At 40.6% G+C, this 25,186-nt stretch overlaps 1 protein-coding gene across 1 annotated transcript in view; it reads left to right on the top strand.

The window, feature by feature from the left end:
- cacna1ha (calcium channel, voltage-dependent, T type, alpha 1H subunit a) overlaps nt 1-25,186 on the top strand; it is a 53,288-nt gene that overhangs the window by 9,033 nt on the left and 19,069 nt on the right. The window contains 16 exon segments of the mRNA XM_030736770.1: nt 3,167-3,259; nt 4,328-4,566; nt 5,783-6,318; nt 9,383-9,549; nt 9,757-9,951; nt 17,194-17,345; nt 17,824-18,009; nt 18,150-18,267; nt 19,373-19,528; nt 20,148-20,235; nt 20,391-20,665; nt 21,451-21,822; nt 23,737-23,840; nt 24,252-24,375; nt 24,797-24,865; nt 24,993-25,177. Of these exon segments, the coding sequence (XP_030592630.1) occupies nt 3,167-3,259; nt 4,328-4,566; nt 5,783-6,318; nt 9,383-9,549; nt 9,757-9,951; nt 17,194-17,345; nt 17,824-18,009; nt 18,150-18,267; nt 19,373-19,528; nt 20,148-20,235; nt 20,391-20,665; nt 21,451-21,822; nt 23,737-23,840; nt 24,252-24,375; nt 24,797-24,865; nt 24,993-25,177 (3,059 nt within the window).

The raw sequence follows: 25,186 nt of genomic DNA, 5'->3' as shown, positions 1-25,186 counted from the left end.
ACTTAATCCTTCTTTGGTACTCACAATTTTTCTTTGTACCTGCGTGTGTGTGGTCTCAGTGCACTTTGGGAGGGTTAAAAGATTCGGCTGATTTTTCTTCTCTTTTAGGATGGTTTAGTAAGCACTTTGAGTCTTAAGTGAGATTAGTTTTTTATTGAGATAAATGATGTGTATATGTCTTATAAACTCACAGTGTAGCCACAAAGCTCCAGTTTTCTTTTCACAGACATGCATTTTTTAATGCATTATAACCGGCAGTGGTATAGAGGCTGATCCAAATGATGACTGGAAACTTTTATGTGTTTGTTACAAAGGTGGAGGGGTGCTGTACCAGGACAAGCAGAAGTTTCAATTGTACTTGCAAAGCATCAAGTCTTTGTGCCACAAAGATTATTCAGGAACCAGAGTGTAAATTTATCTAATAATTATGAACTGAAACTAAACGAGTTCAGATCTCAAAGATGTAACCACAGCATTTACAAGAATATTGTAGCATATTTTTTATGAAATTAACATGCACAGTATTCTCAGTGTCATGTTTTCCTCTTCAAACACAAGTGATCCAAATGAACGTGACAATATAAACGTGCCAGAATGAAATCCCCCTTCCACTTAGCGCTATTTGGCCAACTCTGCCATTTAACTTCAGTGTTTAATATGACATCACTTAAACAGCACAAAATGTTGCCAATTAAAAAGAATACATAAATATTTCACTACAGAAGATTACGACTTGTCAGACTTAAAAAACAGCCGCTCTTTCCAGTTCCTTCAGGGGGATCCCAAGGCATTCCCAGGCCACGTGAGATATGAGGCATCCAGGAGGTGTCCCAACCACCTCCACTGGCTCTTTCTGGCATGTAGGAGTAGCGGCTCTACTCCAAGATCCCTCTTAATGTCTGAGCCCCTTACCTTATCTTTAAGCCTCAGCCCAACAGAGGAAACTCATTTCAGCTGCTTGTATTTGTGACCTGACTTGTTCGGTAATTACCTATACAGTATTTCATGACCATAGGTGAGCACTGGGACATAGATGGACTAGTAGATTGAAAGCTTTGCCTTTCAGCTCAGCTCTCTCTTTACCAGGAGTCTGGTATAACCCCACATTACTGCTGATGCCGCACTAATCCTCCAGTCCAGCTTGTGCTCCGCCTTCCCATCACTTATGAATAAGATTCCAAGATACTCGAACTTCCTTGCTTGAGGCAGCATCTCTCCCCCAACCCAGAGGGAGCATTTGTTTTACTCTGCAAATCTCCGAACAGGGAAGGAAGCAACCCTGCTCATTTTCTAAGCTCAGCAACATATTTTTGTAGTTTGAGAGTTAATAAACATGAAAATGACCAAGCTCTGTGGCATCATGGATCACAAGTTCTAATTTGTGAATGATGTAGTGAATGTAGTGAACCCTGACCTGACGGTCAGATCAGGGTTGATAGGTTTGAGACCCTCCAGGGCTAAAAATAATTTAGCAGAAGAAGAACATATAGACCAGACAAATCGTACCCTGATTATAGGTCAGCAGGAACAGAAAGAGAGCAAAACTAAGAGACACAAGAGAGGAAAAGAAAAGCGATGGCAGAATGAGGAAAGAAATGCAGGAAGAAAGGCTGACACTATGCTGCAAAGAGCTATATTGAATGTTAAATGAGATCTCTAGCTTATGTTATTCCAGAGCCTTATGCCTTCAATATTATACCGCGCAGAGGTAAAACTTAAAAAGTGCAATATTTCAACCCATCCATGTACTTTGAGGGTATATAACTTGCAAAATGTTCATGGTCTGAAGGTAAAATGATGTAATATGCATGTGTAGATTCTCAGTTATCCAGGCCATTGTAGTTTTGACTGCTTGAAAAAAAGGCAACTGGAATTCTCCTTGGTTTGTGAAGACGTTTCACATGCTCTCTGCTCCACATACAAGCCATTCAGATGAATTACAGCACTGGGTACTTTGTTAGCTATGTCTGATTTTAAAGATGACTCAGTAGATGATGAGCTTGGCCCTGGAAGCCACTGGATAATCTGTTTACTTCTGTGTTCTCTCTCAGCTACACAGTGTCATAATAGCTCTCCTTCATGTACATACCAGAGGTCCTTTTTACAAAATGGCTTAACACAGCCCAAGATTTATAGTTGCATTTGCTCAAGAGTTGAACTCCATAATGAACTAGGAATTCTATGGTGAATTGATCATGAAATTATTAGAAAATAATTGTGCTTTTAGTGTTGATGCTGACATTTAAATTCTTAATCAGTTAAATGAATGAGGTAATCAACTGTTAAATGTACAGTTTACAAATTTCCATAAAAGGTCTGCGTAGATGTTCTTGGCTAACTATGTTTAGCACCTGTATACAGTATATTTAGCATTCTCTACCTGTTTCTGGATAAATCAAAGTGCACTTAGAGTTTACAGATATGCATTAGCTTAGAAATGAGCTCTTTGGTTAATCTTCTGCTGAAGAGAGCAGATTAGTCTCCTCTAGGTGTGTGTGTGTGTGTGTGTGTGTACTGTATGTCTACATGTATGTGTATAAGTGCATTATACTCACGTACAATGTCTATACGCATGTGCTCAATTTTTTATTCACACAAAGATATGTGCGCAAGTGTTGGCATGTGAGTCTAGTGTATGTAAATTCATGCTATTGTGCGAGCTCTGGCAGTTTGTGCTGTGATGTTTTAGGCTTTGCTGAGGTTTAAATGTTGAGGTGTGAGTGTATTATCGGCTTGGCTGAGCTGAACTACCGCTTTCAAGTCTCAGCATCTCAACTGCTCATTAGCATAGTGGCTACATGAAAGAATCGCGTCATTCCCCTTGCACGCACGCACGCACACACACACACACGCACACACACACACACACACACACACACACACACACACACACACACACACATCCTTTATAACATATTTTAGGGACACTGCAGACTTTCTTCAGAAGATTTAAAAACATAACTGAAAATGTTCTACAGCTGACTGCTGTATACTTTGGAGTGTGTGTCTGTGGGTACTGGTACACATAATTTTTTGTGTACATGTGTGGGTGAGTTTGCCATATGCTTTTGAAGAAAAAGTAATGGGCAGGGTTATCAAAGAATGTTTGCTTTTTATTGTAACTAAAAGGCTCCCATGCCCACTGTCTTTTTGTCTCTATCACCAGGTCATCACACTGGAAGGATGGGTAGACATCATGTACTATGTCATGGATGCTCACTCCTTCTACAATTTTATATATTTTATACTGCTCATTATTGTAAGTATCATTTGCTTTTTGTTAATAACCTCTTACTATAACCTGTTGTTTTGCTAGAGCTCAAAAAGAAAGCCTTAAAACAGCAACAAGGAGGCAATAATGAAATTAAAAATCTCATATAAATGGAACACCATTGGTCATTTATGAAACTGACTCATCCAAATAAATCTGAACTTCTGCACCTTTCTAAAGCAGGGTTGGCTTTTTGTTAGGGAGCCATCCATAGACACAGTTTTCCCTAGTTTGGGATTCTCAGTCATCCCAGTCGACTGAGAAGCAAGTCAGTCTTCAGATCGATTCTACTCATTTACTCTGATGCAGAATATGAAATGAGAAGTCACCTCATTGGAGGATAATTTTGCTAAGTAATTAAAAAAACAGGTCAGATTTGTGTTTATAGTGTTGGACCAAACAGGCTGCATATTAATTATGCATAAGCTATAATAATGCTTGTTGATAAAACTTTTGTTACATTGTGTAGCGCCTCTCTAGTGTGTGTGGCTATAGTGAGAGGTGGCTAACCTGAGTTCTTTCAAATATTCAAAGATCCTGGGGTTTCTCTGTTAAATTTAGCAGAATGTCCCTTTAGACAAACAGGTATTTAGCTTAAAAATAATGGTCTCATTTACCTTCAAATCACTTATTAAACATAACAGGGATTAACTAGTACACTTATAATATCAAAACAGCTTATGCAAATAAAATACACAAAAGTTTTACGTCTTTTTCTTATTAAACAAAATCAAATATCAAACCTCTTTGCTGTTTGATGCTTTTTTATTTCAGCATGTATCACCATGAACATATTTTAACAGGGTTACAATTGTTAACAATGTGAAGAGGCATAAAGTCAACAGTGAGGCAAATATTTAAAAATAATAATAATAAACACTGTCTTGATACTTTATCCAAACATCAAGCTGAAAGATTTCATGTCACTATTTTATCACTTTTATGCCGCAGGACTTGACACACTCAAACTTCTCGTCTCATTTTAAGCTGTATTGTTGTAGTTTCATCACATACTGAGGCTCGCTCTTTACAGATGGTCTTTACCTTCTCGAACAGGTGGGCTCATTCTTCATGATCAACTTGTGCCTCGTGGTCATCGCCACCCAGTTCTCCGAGACAAAGCAAAGGGAGAATGCGCTGATGAGGGAGCAGCGTGCTCGCTACATGTCAAACGACTCCACCCTTGCCAGTTACAGCGAGCCAGGCTCGTGCTATGAAGAGATGCTACGCTACATTAGTCACCTTTACCGCAAGTTAACACGCAGGCTCCAGAGGATATACTCTGGCTGGCACAGGTACATAATAGGCCTTTTTTTTTGGGGGGGGGGGGGGGGGGGGGTACGTATGTACATATCTGGGAATGTCCAGTCAAGTAGCAATAACTGTGTTGGACTTGAACTTGCTGACTTGTTACTTAGCGTGTAGAATGATTGTCATGGTCCTGGGATGGTGGCCCAGTGTTTCGTGCCCTCTTGGTTCGGTTTCAGTTTTTTCATTAATTATGTTTATTAGTTCTCTTTTGTATTCCTCAGTTTATTTCTAGTCCCTTGTGTTTCCCCGTGTCAAGTCTGCATGTACCTTGACTAGTCACTTCCTGTTTTATTTTGACAGTCTTGTGTTCCCTGTGCTTTGTGTTTAGTGTTGCTTCCCCTGTTATTAGTTTCATTTGCTTCACCTGCTGTGCTCTGCTGTTTCCTCTTGCCCTGATTACCTAATGTGTATTTAAGCCCCCAGTTTTCTACTGTTCATTGTCGTGTTGTTGTCTATGACTCCTGCTGCTGTGTGTGTCCGTGTCCCTGTGTTTGGTTTCATGTATTTAGCGCTGGCATCCATCCATCCATCCATCCATCCATCCATCCATCCATCCCAGTGTAGCCCTGTTCTTTTGTCCTTCCACAATAAACACCTTTTTAGTTAAGTTCTGCCTGTGAGTCCTGTGTTTTGGGGTCTTCCTGCTCCTGCCACACACTGACATGACAATGATAGCTTGGAAATTTGTTGGACAATGCAACTGACAGTTTGCTCTAAAGCAACCATGTGCCAAATGGTCATGGAATACATTTTTCTCTAGTGAGGGCTGCCAACCAGCCTCTAAGCCTGTGTGTCAGGGGCTTGATATGGACCTACCAGAACACATGTTTAATTGGATTTTACAAGTTAATCATTTTCCAAACTTGAGACAGTTGAATTAGCAAACTAAAATTACAAAAACATCTTCACTGCCCAACTCTCCCCTTTTAAAGAAAAAAGAACCTCTTGTCCAGTAGCCAATATACTAATCCTACCCCTTCCTCTTATGTTTTGTTGTTAATGTTTAATAATTTTGTGAGCTTTGGCAGTTGTATAGCTCACAGAATTACATTATGCCTGCCAGAAATATATTAGAAATGCATTCTGATGCAAACACAAACAGAAATCTATCCAGAACACATATTGCTATTTATTAGGCTGTGAGTCAAACCTTTTCTAGCCATCCTTGATTATTATTCATGTCTCTTGTTTTTTGAACAGTAAACGGCGTAAAAAGGTGAATCCCAATGGCAGTGGGGGAGGCAGTAATGGTGGCGGTAATGGACACGGCCACGGTTCCAGCAGGGGTTGCAGAGGGTCAGGCCCGGGTAATGCATTGTGGTTGAGGCCAATCCATAACCTTTTACAAGACCATCAGCATCAGCACTGTCGCCTCAGCAATGGTGGGCAGCACGCCATCGGCGTGGCAGCTGCTGAGCACATGGACAGAGAAGGATGTATTAAAGGCGGGGAGGAACTGGAGATGAAGCCGCTTCCTGTTCGGAGGGGAAGTGAAAATGGAAACAGCGATAATCCAACTGTTGTCACCCAGCGCTTGGGGTCATTACTGGGGCGACTGAATGGGGGGATGAACTATCCGACCATTCTGCCATCTTTTGTGTGCAGCTATAGCAGTAAGACGCCACCCCCTCACTCAAAGCAGTGCGGCTCCTGTCCGGAGCAGCATCCACCAAACCACCCAGCTTCCGAGCATGCGGAGACGCTGAACAAGCTTTACCAGCTCATGGGACAGCACAGTAAGAAAACAAGCGCCACACACAGACACATGGATGGATCTCATGATTGTAGAATTCAGAAAAACATGAATGCAGATTCTGCATCCAGAGGTATTCTAGACTTTACTGCTCACCATGGTTTTTCTGGTCAGAAAGATAAGAGGATGAGTCAGCTTAAGGAAGAAGCCACTTTGATAGTGTTTAAACCTCAACCACATATCAAGGCAAAAAGCTCCACTGTCAGTGACAGATGGCTGAGCTGATCCAATACCAAGCTGTCCAATGTCCATCAACTTTTTGCTAAATTCGCTACTTCTCAGTCATTTATATTTTAAATCCTCTGAAACGCTATACAAATACTCTACGGGTAAGGCTCTACAAATCAGGGCAGACAGATTTTTGATTTTTGGCTTTTTTAATTTTTGAGAAATACTGTACATTGATGTTTAAACCCTTTAATCCCTACTCCTCCCTTGTTCCTGGGTCGACTCTTTTGAAACTTGGTATGAGTATTCAATGTGCAAATTTCTGCGAAATGTGGCAGACTTTTTTTTTATTTTCAGTGTTTTCAAATTTTTTTGTTTAATTTTTAAAAATTTTGAAAAAAACAGTATATTCATGGTTAACTTCACTGTCTCTCTTATTGATTGGCTGAATCTTCTGAAACTTACTGTGATGCAGATAAATTTTTGATTTTTATAATTTTTTATATTTTTTTAAGTTTTGAAATTTTCAAGAAATACTTTAGATTGGCATTTAACTTCACTGTTGGAATGAGTATTCATCAGGCAAAGGTCTAGAGAATGTTGTTTACTTTTTTATTTATTTATTTTTTACAAATTTTCAAAAATTTGTAAAAAAAAAAAAAAGCAAGCAGCATCTCCGTGATGGCTGACTTACAGCCAAATTACTTTCCCTTCCAATATATCACATATTGTACACTTTTGACAGCGGAGCTCCAGAGGCCAACAGGTCTCCTGTCTTTTTGCTATTTGTAATTTACTGTCCTTTGATTCTCCTTCGCAGCCTGTACTCGATGCTTTAGGTTTCCCTCAGGATCCATTATAGTTTCGTCATCACCCTCACTTTCATTCAGTGCTCCTTCTTTTAGCGAGTCTCAGTGTCCCATTCCTAAGCTTGACCTGAAATAGCCTGTGGCTGCTTCTGCGGTGTGTGTGTGTGTGTGTGTGTGTGCATGTGTCTCAAGAAGCACTTAAAGTCCTGACAGGAAATCCATGTCTCAAGTGTTAAAGTCATCAGCTCAGAGAAGTGGATAAAGGGGCAGGGCTGACAGAATCAACACGCTGTGTGGGGAACAGTTAGAGGAGGAAAAGTATGCAGTGTTAAGTAATGTAAACAAAAATGCAGGTGTGTTATGGTGTTCTGCAAAAGAAAAGTGGCAGAGGGAAGAAGAAAATATGGAGTTTATTAATGTATTCATAAAGTATGAAAGATTTAAGGTCCACATTGAGAGGCTGAGAGAAAGCTGCCAAGAGAAAAATAAATTAGAACACTAAAAAGAAAGCGAACAGAACAGGGTGAGAATGGATAAAGAAGGGTCAGATTGTGGGGAGAGCAGTAAGGCAGGAGCTGTGCAAAGATGGTGTGAAAGACATTTGTGTTGTGTCATTATGGGTGAGACTAACAGTAACCACAAGTAAATCATGTCAAGAAGCCTGAATCTTTAGGAGAGTGAGTGTCATATTTCTCAAAAAAAAACCTCACCTACAATTCTACTCTGTGGTAAAGATCACATATTTAGTCATTTGGATCTGTTCTGTTTGCTTTCAGCACTGACTCACTGTCTCCTAAACCTTATAAGGTATGGCTTTAGAGTCTGAATCATGTTTTTGGTTCCTCCTTTACACTTTTAGAGGACCATGTACTTGGGAATATTTTCAGCTCTGTAGCTCTCTCTGCTTTCACTGTAATTGTAATCTTATCTAGCCTAATGCAGCATAATGTGAAGTGGGGATGGGATCACTCTGAACAAGCTTTTCCCCAGACGAAGATTTTGTCCTCTGAAGGAATTTGCAAGAATAATTTGTGACAATGCAAACAGTATGTCAAGAACTGGAGATTTAAGATGATAAATGACAGTGAAATACAACGCTAGCTCTCACAAGCTTTGTTTTAATAGCTCGGGGTATAGATGGTGCTGTAAACAAATTTATGTGCAGTTGAAGCTGCTTTTGAAGAGCCGACTATTCCAGAAGCTTTGCTTGTGTTGGTTTTCAGCTGTGCTTTGCTTTGTAGTTTCTCTGTACTGATTTTAAAAGGCTCTAGTCAGAGAACAGAAGGTGAGAAGAGGCAGCTGGGATCTCGAACTGTGGGCGAGCTTGCGGTACTCACTGCGGAAACTAATGTGTGTTGGCCCTGTAGTGAAAAAGGACAGCCCTTCAGCACTATATGCAAAATTTCACTTACCTTCAGGTCTTTTACCAGTATTATTATATCACCATGTCTCACTGTCTCTCTGGTCTTATGTTGTGCTCATAAAAAAAAAAAAAAGAGCAGATAAATGTGTATAAACACTCATTTTTACTCCACTCCAGCTGTTCCACTTTTACAGGATTTTTCAGACCGATACCGACATTTGTTGATGTAATTTTTTTCTTTCAGACACACAAACCATAAACAGATTTCACTAAAATGTTTTATCTGTAGCTGCTTATTTACTCGCTTGTAAGACCCTGCTTAGACTGGCTGGTTGTTTTTGGTATTCCAAACATGCGTGTTGCTAACAGGGATGTTGCAGAGTGCCCTCTGGTGGACAGACAATGCAATGCTAGCATTCATAACATGGTTGTAAGGTGTTTCTCTCGTGCCTTTTTTATTTTTTAAATTGAATTTTTTTGGCAGGTATAAATACTGATAGATCAGGAAATAGCTAATATCCGCCAATACATATGCGTGTGTGTTTGTTTATCTTTTTTTTTTTTTTTTTTTTGCAAACTATAATAGCACTGAGAAGCTGTAGTGTAAAATTAACAAAACAAAACATGTTTGCACTGTTCAGAAAAGCCAATCAGATAGGATATCCGTCAGCAATGACTGACCATCATCACTGATTCCCCCCTTTCAGGTCGCCAGAGGCTGCTCTACCAGCTGGCGGGTGAGGTGCCTAGCCCTGTGCTCTTGGAGCTACTCAGCTGCCCTCTGTGTGCCAGCAGCCTGGAGACCTTGGAGCTGGAACTAGGAGACCTAGAGGGAGGCAAGGGAGAGGCAGATGGACTACATGACTTCCCCCAGGTCAGAGTGGGTGGTGGTTGTGGTGGACTAATGATGATTTTAAACCTTGATGATTAATTTACATATAATGATGCTGAAAATAAATACATTTTTTTTTTAGTCTTCAAACCTAACATGTAGTCATTTTTAAGGATTATTTTGCATAGTGTCTAAAACTACAACAAATACAAAGCACAAGACTTATTGTGTCCAAACTCTTGCATCCAGGGGGCAGATGTGAGAGGACTGAGGGGTCGGAGCAGACGCCGTGGGCTTGTTGAACATGAAAATGGAGTGGTTCGTGCCTGGAGAGACCTCAGGGAAAAACTAAAGAGGATTGTGGAAAGTAAATACTTCAACCGTGGAATCATGATTGCTATCCTTGTCAATACTCTCAGCATGGGAATAGAGTACCACGAGCAGGTAAGACGCAGAGGAGAGGGTGTCAGGCTGATTTCGTTTCTCTGGGAAGATGATACAAATCAGTGGTTTAAAGCTAAGAGGTCTTTCCATGACGGGAGTTTAGTGAAAATGAGTGGCAAGTGTGCGTTAAAAAAAAAAAAGTGGCTTATAAGAGTCTGAATGAGAGGAAATGAGAGTTGGAGATGGAGGCAGAGTGGAGAGGGCTGAGGGCCTGAAGGAACTAAGGGGAAGGAGTGGAGTGGAAGGAGTAGCACCCACTCTCTTCCTCTTTCTCACACATAAATTACACATCGAGGCACTGTCACACACTCCAGACTGACAATATGTTTCTACTTTATCCTCTGTGGCCAACATCTGGAAAGATTTAGATCAAATAATACCGCTGCCCTTTCCCTTCTTCCAGTGTCACATGGACACATTTATGTAGTATTTTACATACACATAAGAACCGTTCCACTTCCCAGTAGGCCCGGAAATGGATCAGAATTCAAAGAAGAGATTCTGGTGCATGCACAAAGCTCATTCCCTTCTTTCCTCCCTCTCCGTTTCTCCGTGCCTCACTCTCTAGGGGGATGTGTGTATGCATGTGAGTGTGTTTCTATCTTTGTGGTATAAACATAAGGAGCAACTAGAAGAGCCATGGCCTTTTTAGGGCATTAACACACACACACACACACACATGCACACGAAGTGAAGTGTTAAGTACGAGTTCCTCCTCCCATCGGTAGTCATCATCCCACATATGCTACACCTCGCCAACTTTTTGAGACTATGAGTGTAGCCGTGTGTGCACGGTGAGGTGTATGAATGTGGGAGGCGTAGTGTAGAGTTTGTATGTGTGTAGAGAGACACGGGAAAAGAGAACAAGGGAGACGATCAATGCTTGTTTTGGCTGTGTTTAGATTTCAGTTTAGAAATAGGCCGAACGTAAAATTGAGATGTAAACTGACGTGTACATACAGTTGTTTTCCACGTGGAATGTGGAACGTGGATCGCATCAGATGAGATGCTGAACTGATCTTTACCCTCATAAATTACATTAAAAAATGACGTTCATATAAAGGGCAATTAGCTGGCCCTGACTGAAACATAGAAATGTGGCTCTTTGTTATTTAATCAAAGGCAGTTTAACAACAACAAATGCAACTTGATCTCTCTTGTAACAGCATGGATGATAAACCACTGACATTTGCCTGCAGGCTGATCTTTACCATTTTCTTAAGATTTTTTATGCTGAAAGCGTTTACCCACCTATTTAATTCTGATAGAGACAGCAGTTTCTGGTTTCTTTGCTAGATGTGTGATAGATTTCTATGTGTGTTAAATGTTCATGTATGTTTAATAATAAAATAATAAAAAATGTTCATTTTTATTTAATTCGTATTAATCCTGTTGCTAATTAACGCTCACTGGTGCAGCCTGTAAATTAAAATACGTTATATGCATATACTGCATAATCGAATCCACGTGATTAAATTTAGATTTTTACAGGGCTGTATTGGTTATTATAATCAAGGTTTTTCCTGTGCACTGCTTTGCTTAAAGAGGCTGTGCATGCTTGTAGGTCTGCAAGTCTCTATCTTTGTTTTGCCTTTTTTCCCTCCTGTTCTAAGGGCAAGGTCATATGCAGAGCGGCATTCAAAATTCTATACTCGAAATGCCTCCTTGTTGGTACTGAGAGCATTTGATTTTGATCAATGACCTCATCTATCAAATGTAATGGTGGAAGCAGGAAACAATGTCTAAAGCAGTAGTCCTGAATGCTAATTTGGGACCATAAAACAAATTGACAGATGCTTAAAAGCTTGTTAGGCCTGGGAAACCTCTCAGCTTCTGATGATCATAGCAGCACAGAGTCGATCGTTGCATGAGGCTGATGACTCAAAGGCACCTTTATGGAAGTTATTAATATGAGAAAGAGTGTTTCTTTTAACTTTCCCAATCCAGTCATTTTTGTTCCACCTACCCCACAACTAATGCATTTCCCTGAAGGTCATGTGCAGGTATCAGAATTTAGTCTTGCTCAGGTAGCTTTTCTACCAGACAAAATCAGCAAAATGCATATTATGCATATGAGGGCAGCACAGTGGTTAGCACTGTTGCCTCACAGCAAGAAGGTCCTGGGTTTAAATCCACCATTTGGCCAGGGCCTTTCTGTGTGGCGTTTTCATGTTTCCCCCATGTCTGCGTGGGTGTTCCGCCTCCCTCCCATAGTCCAAAGACATGCAGTTAGAATAGTGTATACAAATAATAATGAAGATGATGAATATTGCACTTGGTGAATGAATATTGCACTAGTGAATGAATACTGGATATTACCAATAGACTCAAGAACAGTTTCTTCGCCAGAGCAATCACCACCCTGAACTCACACACTCACCCACTGTAACTGTGCAATATTATATTATTCATACTGAACAATATCTGACATTCCTATATTGTGTAATATCCAGTATTCATTCACTAGTGCAATATTCATCATCTTCATTATTATATGTATACACATATTTACTTTTCTTACAATGTACAGATGCACCAATGTATGTATATATTTTTATACATTCTATTTTTTGCATATTTTACACATTGTTTATTTCTGTATATCTCTTGATTATATTGATCATACTAGATTATAATATTTTTATAATATTTTTATTTTAGAGAGTTTGATTTTCTGTTACATGGCACTGAACAGGAGTGGCCCTCCAATCTCATTGTACATCCTGTATAATGACAATAAAGGCATTCTATTCTATTCTATTCTATTCTATTCTATTCAATATAGGAGTGATAGATATTGTTCAGTATGAATAATCTAATATTGCACAGAGATGTGGGTGTTGCACAGTTACAGTGGGTGAGTGTGTGAGTTCAGGGTGGTGATTGCTCTGGCGAAGAAACTGTTCTTGAGTCTGTTTGTTCTGGCTTTGATGCACCTGTAGCGCCTGCCAGAAGGCAGCAGGTCAAACAGGTCAAAGCCAGGGTGTGAGCTGTCCTTGATGATGTTCCTGGCTCTGCTGATGCAGCGGGAGGTGTAGATGTCCATCAGGGAGGGGAGAGGGCAGCCAACGATTCTTTGTGCTGTCTTGACTACCCTCTGAAGCCTGACCCTGTCTGCCTCAGTGCAGCTGCCGTACCATACTGTGATACAGTACGTCAGCAGGCTCTCAATGGATGAGCGGTAGAAGGTCAGCAGCAGGTCTGAGTCCAAGTTGTTCTTCCTGAGGACCCTCAGGAAGTGAAGTCGCTGCTGAGCCTTCTTGATAACAGCTGTGATGTTATCTGACCAAGAGAGATCAGCAGAGATGAGGACACCAAGAAACCTGAAGGTGTGGACCCTCTCCACACGCTCGCCGTTGATGTAGAGGGGAGCTGGGTCAGTCCTGTGCTTCCTGAAGTTAGTGGGGTTAGTGGGGTTAGGTTGATGAATGTGAATCTGAATGCAAATGGTTGTTTGTCTCTGTGTTAGCCCTGTGACAGACTGGCGACCTGCCCAGCATGTACCCTGCCTCTCGCCCTATGGCAGCTGGGATAGGCTCCAGTCACCCTGTAACCCTGAATTGGATAAGTGGAAGAAAATGGATGCATGGATGTATACTTTAAAATAAAGGCATTTTACACAGTATAGATCAGGGGTGTCAAACTCAAGCACAGGACGGGCTAAAATTGAAGACACAGTATAAGTCGCGGGCCAGACAGGATTAGCCTTTATTGAACAGTCTAAAACTGAAAATAAATGTAATCAGCAGTATGAATTTGAATGGCCAGAATACAGCAACTTTTTCCTCAACAGATTAAATAAAATATAAAATTATATTTTTCTTCAAAAATAACATCAGGGAAAATGAGAATATTTCAAGCTGATGAAAATCTGCAGTTTTTTCAGATAAAAACTGTGATGTGAATTTCTGCATTTCAAAGTGGGAAAAACACTGCGTATACTACGCAGTGTATCCAGTTTCTCAGCAAAAACTGCAGCTGCAAACACAGGTGCAGACCTAGTCTGTTTTTTTATTTATCTATTTTTTTTATGGCAATCACGTGTAATCACGCAGTCCCGTCCCTGAAGCTGCAGGCTTAATAGATTAAGATGCTTCATTACGTTGCTGAGAAAGGCCGACTGCCGGTGATATAAACCTTTGTCTCTTATAAAGTTCACTGTCTGTGTTACGGACCTTATGACGCGTTCTGTCTTCAGGACTTTGCTGCGCAGCGTTTCCTGCTGTGTGATGCAGTGATGCACTGTCAGCTCACCTGTGCAGGTCTCCCGCTGCATCTTCTCTCGCATCCGTCCCATCAATCTGCTCTTTTCCCCGCATATCACAGGCCGGGAAAAGAGATACACGGGTTTAGTGATTCGGTCCTTTGCCTCCCACCAGTTTGGAAAATCCCCGTTTTCCACTTTTCGTTTGGCCATTTTGGGGGTCAGACTAGCTTAAATGTCATTGTAAAAAGTGCTGAACGATGTTTTTATCCGCTGATCACTGATCAATGTGTCACTGGCAATTCTGGAAATTGGGTTAGTGCGAATATAATTATATCTGGCCTGCGGGCCTTGAGTTTGACACTATAGAGCAGGGGTCCTCACATCCAGGCCTCGAGGGCCGGTGTCCTGCAGGTTTTAGATGTGTCCCTGATCCAACACACCTGAATCAAATGGCTGAATTACCTCCTCAGTATGCAGTCAAGTTCTCCAGAGTCCTGCTAATGACTTCTATATTTGACTCAGGTGTGTTGAAGCAGAGATCTGAGTTCACCCCAGACCAGTTCACCCCAGACCAAAGGCTACAACAGGGGCTTGAGTCTAGACTCAAGCCCCTGTTGTAGCATTTGGCCTATGGGTGGCCCATTCAATCAGGTGAGCTGTAGCAGCTCTGTACCCTTGAGCTGCTTTGTTTTAATTTATCTCACCATGTCAACCACACTGCACTGTCCTTTTTCAACATACTGTAAAGTGATATGTAAAGTTTAATTTATTGTTATAGACTGCATTAAAAAACATCTATAAAATGCTCTTTCAGTTCTCTAGTGTAAAGACAAAAGGCCACAGAGGTGATTAAAAAGCCATTAGTCCAGTTTTTAATAATAATACATGTGTGTCTAGAATTATGTTTGCCTAAGACAAAAGGTGGCTGAAAGTTTTATTGAAACCTTTTTCATGTGCTGGCTAGTCAGTGAATGATTTTTTTGGTATAACAACCATAAAAGTGACTCTCTTGTCTGTCCAGCCTGTCTTTAAAAAAACAAAAAGCAAATTGTCATTTTTTTCTCTCACGACACAAAACACAAACAGCTGTACACTTGTCTCTTGACATTACTTCTGTTTTCTTTATTTCTTTTTTTCCCCAGCCACAGGCTGATTTTGTTTTCAAGCCCCCTAAATGCCCCAATTAACTCAGAAGCTCATCAGCAAAGAATAGATTGCATGGCAAAAGAAACATGCTGTGTGCTTTCTTACACAGCCTGGTTCTTACTCCACATTAATCAACCCGGTTCATATTGATAATAAGGTTACAAATATAGCAGCTTTAGCAGCAAACATTTAAAATACTGTCAAGCTAGTACTATATAACACAAGTACTATCAGTGGGCTGGCCTGATATTGACAGAGATGTACCATACATACAGTTTTCTGCAGTTGATGAGGTCAGCAAAAATCATGCATTATAATCGGTGCAAATGTGGGGCAGGCCTCAGTGGTGGGTGATGGAGCCACTGAAGGTGGAGCATGGGCAACCAGGGGGAAAAAATTTGGCCTGAAGTCTCTTAGGGAAGCTTTCCAGTAATTGTTTCAAGCAGTCTTCAGGAATAGTTCTCCAGGCTTCATGACGGAACATCCCAACGCTTTTCTTTGGATGTTGGCTGCCTTTTGTTCTGTTCAGTAATTTGGTATCAAGATGATCCCAAACTGCTTCAGAAATGTTGAGCTCCAGGCTATTTGGCTGTGTGAAGTTTGCGTGTTATCCTTGGGGCAAGTTTCCTCGCACAGTCCAGTGGCATGTTTGTTCGGTTAGTTAGTGGTTCTAATTTGGCTGTAGGTGCAGATGTGAAAGTGTGTGTTTGTCTGTCTCTCCATGTCAGCCTTGTGATACACTGGTAACCTGCCTAGGTCATATCCTGCCTCTTGCCCCAAGACAGCTGTGAGAGGCTCAAGCCGCAAAATATGCTCAATGACCTCTAAAAACATTTTTGTAGAATGTTGATAAACTAAATAACCCAGGATGTTGATAAACCACCATCTGCAGTGGTGGTGCTATATATATTAGTCATGCCAGTGATAGTTATAAAGTTGGTCTGTCTGCCTTGGGCCTGGAGGGGGGTTGGGTCTACTGCTTGTTGAGTCCCACATGTAAAGAATCGCAAGCGGTTTTAATAAGTCTCCCGTCTGTGGCATGAGAACAAAAATCTATCACAAGCTAAAGAGCTTCACAAACTGTGAGGGAGAGTAGAGAGGATTTATGGTTTCAGTCATCTGGGGATCATAAATATTCATTACGTGTGAATTTTGGGATCACACAATGCTTGTTAGCAAAGAATCATGATACTTTAAAAAAGAGGAAGTAAAACTAAATGTAATAAAAGGACGGTGGTTGGAGGGCTATTTTTAGGAGCATTTAGAGGATGATGTGAGACTGTGGTGCAGTGTAGAAAGTCCACATTCATGTACATACATGTACACAGCAGACACCCGGTAGACTCACAGACAAACAACAAAGCCCAGTGTATGAACTCAGGTGTAACATGTGATGGTGGTCTCTTATTTATTTATTTTTGCAATACAGAAAAAAAAAAAAGTTAGCATTTTTTAAAAATGATTTCTGCATGTTTGGATCACCGAGCCAGCTGCCAGCCAAAGAAAATTTCCAGGTGTGGTACTGTAAAATTTACCAGATAATAAAAATGCAGAACTTTTAGCAAGACTTCATGTTTTATGAGAGGGCGTCGGTTAAATCTTTGCTGGATCACTGAGTGTAATGTAGTAAGTGAAGTAGATATAGGAGTTATAGATTGGCGCAGTTGGTCCCATTTGATTGATTGGGCCTGACTGCAGCTCTGACATTGACGTACAATTTCTCAGCTCAGGGCACAAAGACTAGAAAGGGTTTTACAGCTTTAGGTAATTGAGTGGCGTTATTAACTAACTTGTTTCTTCTTTCTTTTCTTTTCCTTCCTGCTCTGTCTTCCGTGCCCTCCTCCCTCTTTTTCCTTTCTTTTGCATTCCTTTTCTTTTGCTCCATCCAGCCCAAGGAACTGACAGATGTGTTAGAGATCAGTAACATTGTTTTCACCAGTATGTTTGTCCTGGAGATGGGCTTCATGCTGCTGGCTTTCGGCTTGTTTGGATACATCAGGAACCCATACAACATCTTTGACAGCATCATTGTTATCATCAGGTAATATTTCTGCATGCTGCTTTATCGCCATCAAAAATGCATGCCATCATGTAAATTTAAGCAAAATGAAAACGCAGAGAGACCAAAACCATGGCTCTAATCTGTAGCAGGCAACTGCTGAGTAGCAGCTGGAGGTTTAGCATGTGCTTATTTGCTCGACAACTTGAGGTTTCAATTGTCAGGTTCACTGCCGCACCATCTATTCTGTAGCTAAGATTGTCACAGTCATAATGGATCAAACTTTGCTGGCTGCCTCAGCAGACTCCTTATTCTATCAGGAGTTGAGGTTTGCAGTGTGGCTATCATTTACAGTAGCTTTGGACCTTTCAAAGTGTGAGATTATGTTGCGATGTAATTGTGTTTATATTATACTTATTATTTTGTTTCACAAACAGCATGATATAAAGTGCAGGTAGCATCAATGCATGGACACTAATGTTGTCCAGTAGTTTAAGACTTTGTTGTTGGTTGTTCTCAGTGTGTGGGAGATAATTGGTCAAGCAGATGGTGGGCTGTCAGTCTTGCGAACATTTCGTCTGCTGCGAGTTCTGAAGCTGGTTCGTTTCCTCCCCGCCCTGAGGAGACAACTTGTAGTGCTGATGAAGACCATGGACAATGTGGCCACCTTTTGCATGCTGCTCATGCTTTTCATCTTTACCTTCAGGTACAGACTAACCAGCAAAACACAACTTTGCCAGCCCGTCTTTTTTCGGGCTTCTTTCTTAAGATTAAGTGCAATATTGTAGTTACAATACAATTTCATACATCCAAATTAATATATCTGTGTTCTGTTTTTCTCTGCAGTATACTGGGCATGCATCTCTTTGGGTGTAAATTCAGTTTTCGGACAGAGAATGGAGACACCATCCCTGACCGAAAGAACTTTGATAGTCTACTCTGGGCCATTGTCACTGTGTTCCAGGTTAGTTTCTGACTTACACTGTAAAGCACTTGTAAGTTTTGCTTACCTAGAAATTGACTTTTGTTCTGATCAGTCACATTACATGTGTTATTGGTGGCAGGTAAAGAGATGTGTGCATCAATTTCAATTTACAGGTTTAATTAGACTTTATGGATTTTATTTAGTGCTTATTCCAGCATAAGAAATGTAACTGTCTATCAGTCTCTTCTGTGCTGTTGCTTCTTATCTGAAAAGCAGTTATGTTGTGCTTTCCCACTAAAACGAGATCTCAGACATTCTTAGTGCTTAGTGTACATCATACAGTATTTTTATTAGAAACACACTGGGTAGTGAGTTCATTTGTATTTTTACCCAAATGTCAACTGTGTGTGTTATTTGGCTGTCCCAAACCAAACCAAATGTCAAAGTCAGCCTGGGGTGTGTGTGTGTGTGTGTGTGTTTATGTGTGTATATTGGCACATGTATGTTTATGCCAAGCTTCTTCTCTTCTCAGTCAAATGCTGTGGAAATTTTTCTTCCAGAATCTCTCTTTCTATCACTTCTATTTTTTGCTCTCCCTCCCTGCGGAGATGTTGTTCAATCGCACACATGGATTGTCCTCTTTTCTGTATTGGATGCCTCAGCAGAAGAGGAGAACACAGAAAGCAGCGCACTGTCTCACTTTAGTGCTGAAGAAGCAATTTGCCCTGAACTATCATGCACTACTTTTCTGGAGAGTGGTTACGCTACACACAAATGTGTGCATGGCATATATGTGTGGAACATCTGGAAAACATACATTCATACACATAGCACGGTGAAATGGGAGGGCAGAGATCGAGTTTGCAGACATGCAAACACACGTGCAGACTCACACATTTTGCATGTTAAACGTATAGAAACAGCAGTATATGAAACGGAAGTGTTGCACTAGTAAAAACAGCTGAGCACAGTTTTTTCTTTTTCTTTTTAATCATTTTTGCCAATATCTGAGGCTTATACCTCTTATCCTCCATTTTTAGTTAGCATCTCCAAGCTTCAAATTCCCTCTGTGCTCCATTTGTATTTCATCTTCAGTCCTTTCTTATTAATGCTTAAATCTCCACGTGTTGTATTCATTCCATAGATTCTTACCCAGGAAGACTGGAATGTGGTGTTATATAACGGCATGGCTTCTACCTCTCCATGGGCGGCTCTCTACTTTGTTGCTCTTATGACATTTGGCAACTATGTGCTCTTCAATTTACTAGTGGCCATCTTGGTTGAAGGTTTCCAAGCTGAGGTGAGAATGACTGTGTTGGTTTTTGCATGCAGTGAAAGCTTCGGTAGTTTTGGATTTATTGATGTATTTGCTGTCACTGTTTTCCAGTATGCAACTTGGGGGCTATGAGTGAAACTAAATCCTTTTTTAATTTTCAGCACTAGTAATAATGCACTCATGTTTGTGCATATAATGTTCACAAAAGACAAAAATCATATTCCTCTTTATTGACTCCATATTTCCTTTATTTTAGTCATACATTCTTCAAAGATTTGACACGTGTAATTACACAGGAAAGTAGGTTTATTCTGATTATGACTCTAATGTCAGCAGAGTTAAAAATTAAGGTCTAATTCCCCCCACTCCCCCAATTGCTGCATGTAAGTATGGGTTAGGGTCAGGACACTAAAGCCTTCAAAGAAGATGAGAAGAAAAGAGCCCGTCCCTATCAGTCCCTTATGTTCCAACCATCTGTGTCCAATGTATCTTCAGCCACAGAAGTACCTTTGGAGCGATTTAACGTGCTTATTGAAAGTATTAGCATGTGCAGTTTTTTTTCCCATGATGATAAAGTCAAAACAAAATGGGAAAGAAATACAGAAATATCATTATTATCGTGTATATAATGTGCGTGTTGCAGGGTGATGCTAATCGGTCAGAGTCAGATGATGACAAGAAATCAGACAACTTTGATGAGGATGAGAAGATAGAACAACTCAGAGATGCTGGTAGGTGAAGTGAAAGTACAAGTCAGTTCTTTGTGTTTTGATTATACAATAATTGATTGAGTGGTCAAAACTGTATCGAAAGCAGCTTGAGGAATAAATGAGCAATATGACGGAATATAATATACAATAGTATTGTATATAACTCTCCTCCACAGAGCTAAAGATCTCACTGATGATGACAGGTAATGGTCACATTGACCCTCGTGGCTCGATGGCTCCTCCCATAATCATGCGCACAGCAGCAACACCCATGCCTACTCCTAAGAGCTCTCTTGGACCTGAGTCCATCCTAGGGGATGAGCTCATGTACAGAGAGGGGATACCTCAGTATAGCCAAGTAGGACTGGGTTTTTCAGAGCCAAGTGCTGGTCATGCAGAGTCCCGACGTGGAAGCTCAGCATCAATGGACCCCTTTGACCCACCGTCTCTGGTAAGTTATTTGTCAGTGTCGTGCACAGTACATATTTAAGAAATTGTGTAAATCTTCATATGCACACATCCAGTGGTTTCAAATGGAAGACCAGATGAGGTGGCACTAGCACTGATCACAAGCATCAAATGTTTCAGTTCACAGAAATCAATCAGATCCAATCATATCACAATTAATACTATAAGTGACATTAATTCCATTCATTCTTATCTGAGTGAGACAATAGCTATCATTTAGTCATGCTTTGTTGTATGAGTTGTTGAACTGATTAAACAATATTATATCATTATCACTGGCGTATCCACATATGTAGAAGGGAGCGGTGGTTTGGGAAGGTACCAGATAAGCTCCCAACAAAGGCTCTGAAGGTGGCATGCTCACCACATTTACAGCTGCAATTCACGTAATTAGGAGGGCAGTGTGACACAGGGAGAGTATTCCAAAACTGGAAAATACTTTGCACACAGAGAGCCAATAATAACCTTGTGTTATATCAGGGGGAACAAAAACTATTTGTAACTAAAGTATTTGGTTAAGTTGATTTAAGAACCATCATGGAAATTATATTAAATTAAAAAAGCCCTTTGTTTGAGAGACTCATCAGAAATTTTACTGTGGAAGAAACATTTTGTTTGAAATTTTAAATGAATCTACTCTCAGTATATCTGTAGATGATGCAAGTTTTGCTAACGTTTCCCCCAAATTGCAAGTTAGCCTTCAAGAATCTGCTTTAACCGACATTCACGATCACACACTACACTTGTCCCCATTTTCTGTCTCATCAGAGCCTGTCAAGTCCCGGGCGGCGTTCTCCTCTTCCTCCCCGTGGTTCTGGCAGCTCATGGGGAAGCCGCCGCTCCAGCTGGAACAGCCTGGGAAGGGCACCAAGCCTCAAAAGGCGAGACACCAGTGGAGAGCGGGAGAGCTTGTTGTCTGGGGAAGGTGGAGAGGATGATGATACCAGGGACGACAAAGTGGAGCCTGGGGGAAACAACAGACTAAAGCCGGGGTCTCTGGAGCTGCTGCAGGCGTCTACTCTCTGCCCTTCCGTAATAGCAGACTATGGTGACTGCAACGGGAGGACTGTGACCTACACCCCAAACATAAACTCTGACCCTAAAGAAGACTCCTCCCCCGAGGACGACTTAGACGATGATGTGAGTAACATTTAGCAATCTACAGCAAGGTTTTGCGGCAGTTCTTAAAGGTCCCCACCGTGAGGGTTGTTTCATTTACTCTGTGGCTTGTTTTACAATTATGTACACATGCCTTTTCATGGATTTTGAGCCTGTGTGGTTTTGAATTCTTATGCAAATTCCTAATCTGTGCCCTCTGTGACTCTGTGCCCTCTGTGTTTACATATTTTATTTAATTTTCTACTCTCAATCTTTCTCTCCTCTTCCAATTCCCCCCTTGCCCTTTTCTTTCTCTGACGTTTATATATAAATTAGAGTGTGCGTTCTGTGTTCACACTGCAAAGCCTGGAGGGATAGTAATTGTCATGCCTTAATTGATTAGTTTAGGCACTAATTGTTTTCTCAGTGGGTACAAAACAGCTTGTGTACATACAGTCAGCACGCTTATATATTTGTGCGTGAAAAAGCTGGAGAGGGTTTGTACCTCCCCGGTGGTTTTGGATGACCTCTTACGCGACAGTGTTCACGGTTTTATTGGCTCCAAATTGAGTTCATAACGCCATGAAATCCACTGAAACCAAAGGCCTCTCCCTGGGCGCAGTGGATAAGTGAGGCTTAATACAGACAGTATATTGATACACGGGTGTGTGTTTGCATAGACACTTGCAAGGGTATGCGACGCATGTGTGCACACACAGAAGGACACGCCCAGATTCACACATACTCACATAACTGGCAGCCTGCCAAATAAGCAGTTTCTGAGAGGCCTGACTTTGGGTTGTTTTTAATTAGAATCCTGAAGTACAGAAGCTGCGCACCAAAGCTTTCTTCTGTTTGGTTTATTACAAACTTTAATGAGTTTCAAAACACTTTCTATTGAGCTTGTGGACTAGCTAAGTTGGAGGTCTACCTGTTTTGGTCCAATTATCTCCATCTACTTATGCAATGAAATACATGTTTACTATGCCCCCGTAGATTTAAGTGCAGAATGGCTAACATCAGCAACACCGTGGAAACTCTGTTTAAAACCATGCATTGCTTTTCTCTAAAGGAGTTTGTGGTGTAATTGTCGATGGGGCACACAGAGTAGATTCTTTGTAATGTCATTTTTCTTCCACCAATAAACACTTCGTATTTTTTGATGGTGACATTTTGCAGCATTCACGTGAATAAAAAGCTCTTTCACTTACACACTTTCTCCACCTTCAAGGACTTTTCTGCGTGATTTTATGTTCAGGCTGTTCTTCCGTTGGGCTTTAAGAAGTACATGCAAAACAACAAGTAATAAGATTTTATTGCTCAGATTCTACAGATTACATGCATAACGTGTGGGGCAGTCATTTATTTTTGGAGAGGAATGCAGCCATCCTTTAGTGGGTTTGCTTCTTATCTACAACAGACAATCTCAGCATTCATTAAAAATGTAACAGTTGGATTAACATGTACAGTATAGAAAAATATGAAAAAGTACATCTGTCAGAATACTGAACCATTCAAATTTGCAAGACAAACAATTGTTTAGGTTTTTACTGGTTGAGAATTACTGCATTTAGCTTTGAGTGTTCCAAAACTTTTCAAATGATCAGTCATTTTGTAAGCAAATATGTGAATCTTTCTTGGATTTACAAACTTATATTATAGTATACATGTAAGTATGCTGCTTAATTAAGCAATGAGGAATTAGATTGATGGATAAAAATATTCTTTGGAGCCCTAATGGATAAGCCATGAGAATTCAGTTTGGACTGGCTAACTTCTTTGCTTTTTTGTTTTTTTAATGAGTGGGAACTACAGGTGAAGCAGTGATAACTATTTTACCATTTCACAAAGTGACATAGATGCATATGATAACTATAGTTGGTTTGTTAATAAATGACAGAAGTAGGTTTGTTGTTAGTGTTAATGACACAGATGTGTGACCTCTGTTGCCTGCAGGGTTCTTTTTGCTACTGGACCCAGAGAGAGCTCCGTAACATGAAGCCTCGCTGGTGCAAAGAGCACGAAGACTGGACACTGTACCTGTTCTCCCCAGAGAATCCGTAAGATATTCACACACACTCACACACACACATGCACACATGTACACGTGCACACACACGCAGAGTAGTCTTTTCATCACATCAGAGGGTACCGACTTGCATTGATTTCCTGGAGATTCACCCTAATGATTTATATTTTAATCATTAGTTTTTGTCCCCAAAGTGTGATTGCATTGGCAGATATTTGTCTCACCAACATGAGATTTTACATACACACATGGATCCATATGAAACAATCAGTCTGTTACATTATCACCCTCTCCCATCAATTTTTCTACTTACTCACTGCCCTGTTCCTCTCTGGTTCTTCTTTTCTTCTTTGTCTTTAACTACCTCTGTCTCATATATTTTTTTTTACTGCATTGTCATTGCTAATTATTAGTTTTGTGCATGCGCGTGTTTGTTTTTCAGGTTTCGTATGTGGTGCCAGAGAGTGATCTCTCACAGACTTTTTGACCACATAGTTCTGGTTTTCATCTTTCTCAACTGTATCACCATTGCTCTGGAAAGACCTGATATAAAAACTGAGAGCACGGTGAGACACACACACACACACACACACACACACACACACACACACACACACACACACACACGCACATACATACGTGCAACCAACATTTACCAGGTGTCTACACACATTCCAGAGTTGTTCTGTTAGTTTCTGTCTCTTATAAATGATACAATCCCTATTTAAGTAAGAGAAACAGGCAAGAGTTCTTCTGTTGATGCTACGATGCTGTTTATTTCTGTCATTGTTACCTGTAGAAAATTCTTGCTTGGGGTTAGCATACACTCAGCTTGCACTTTAATCTTTTTACTGGGGTCATTCATTCCATTTTACATACATGTCATGGTAAAAAGAAATTACACCCTTTTTTTTTAATTCTAGGCTTTAATATCTGGATATAATACATGGTATGTGGGTTGAAATCTAATGTGACTCTCCTCTTCAGGAGCGACTGTTTCTGAGTGTGTCCAACTACATTTTCACTGTGATCTTCCTAGCAGAGATGACCATTAAGGTAAGCATCACTTTTTTTTTTTTTCATTTCTTTCCTTTAAATTGACCTTTTTCTTTTTTATTCTAGATCAAAAATGTTGTAGTTCGTGCCTTATGTGCAGCTTAATTTGTATTTTAATAATTCCCAGGTTGTAGCTCTTGGTTTCTGCTTTGGGAAGCAGAGCTACCTCCAGTCCAGTTGGAACATTCTGGATGGTGTGTTGGTGTTTGTGTCTCTGGTCGACATTTTGGTTTCTCTGGCCTATATTGGTGGAAACAGGATCCTGGGAATTCTGAGAGTGCTTCGCCTGCTACGAACACTTCGCCCACTGAGGTGCTTACT

The sequence above is a fragment of the Archocentrus centrarchus genome, chromosome 8 (assembly GCF_007364275.1).
Source record: "Archocentrus centrarchus isolate MPI-CPG fArcCen1 chromosome 8, fArcCen1, whole genome shotgun sequence".
Classification (NCBI taxonomy): Eukaryota; Metazoa; Chordata; class Actinopteri; order Cichliformes; family Cichlidae; genus Archocentrus; species Archocentrus centrarchus.
This window is presented reverse-complemented; position numbering and strand designations above follow the sequence as displayed.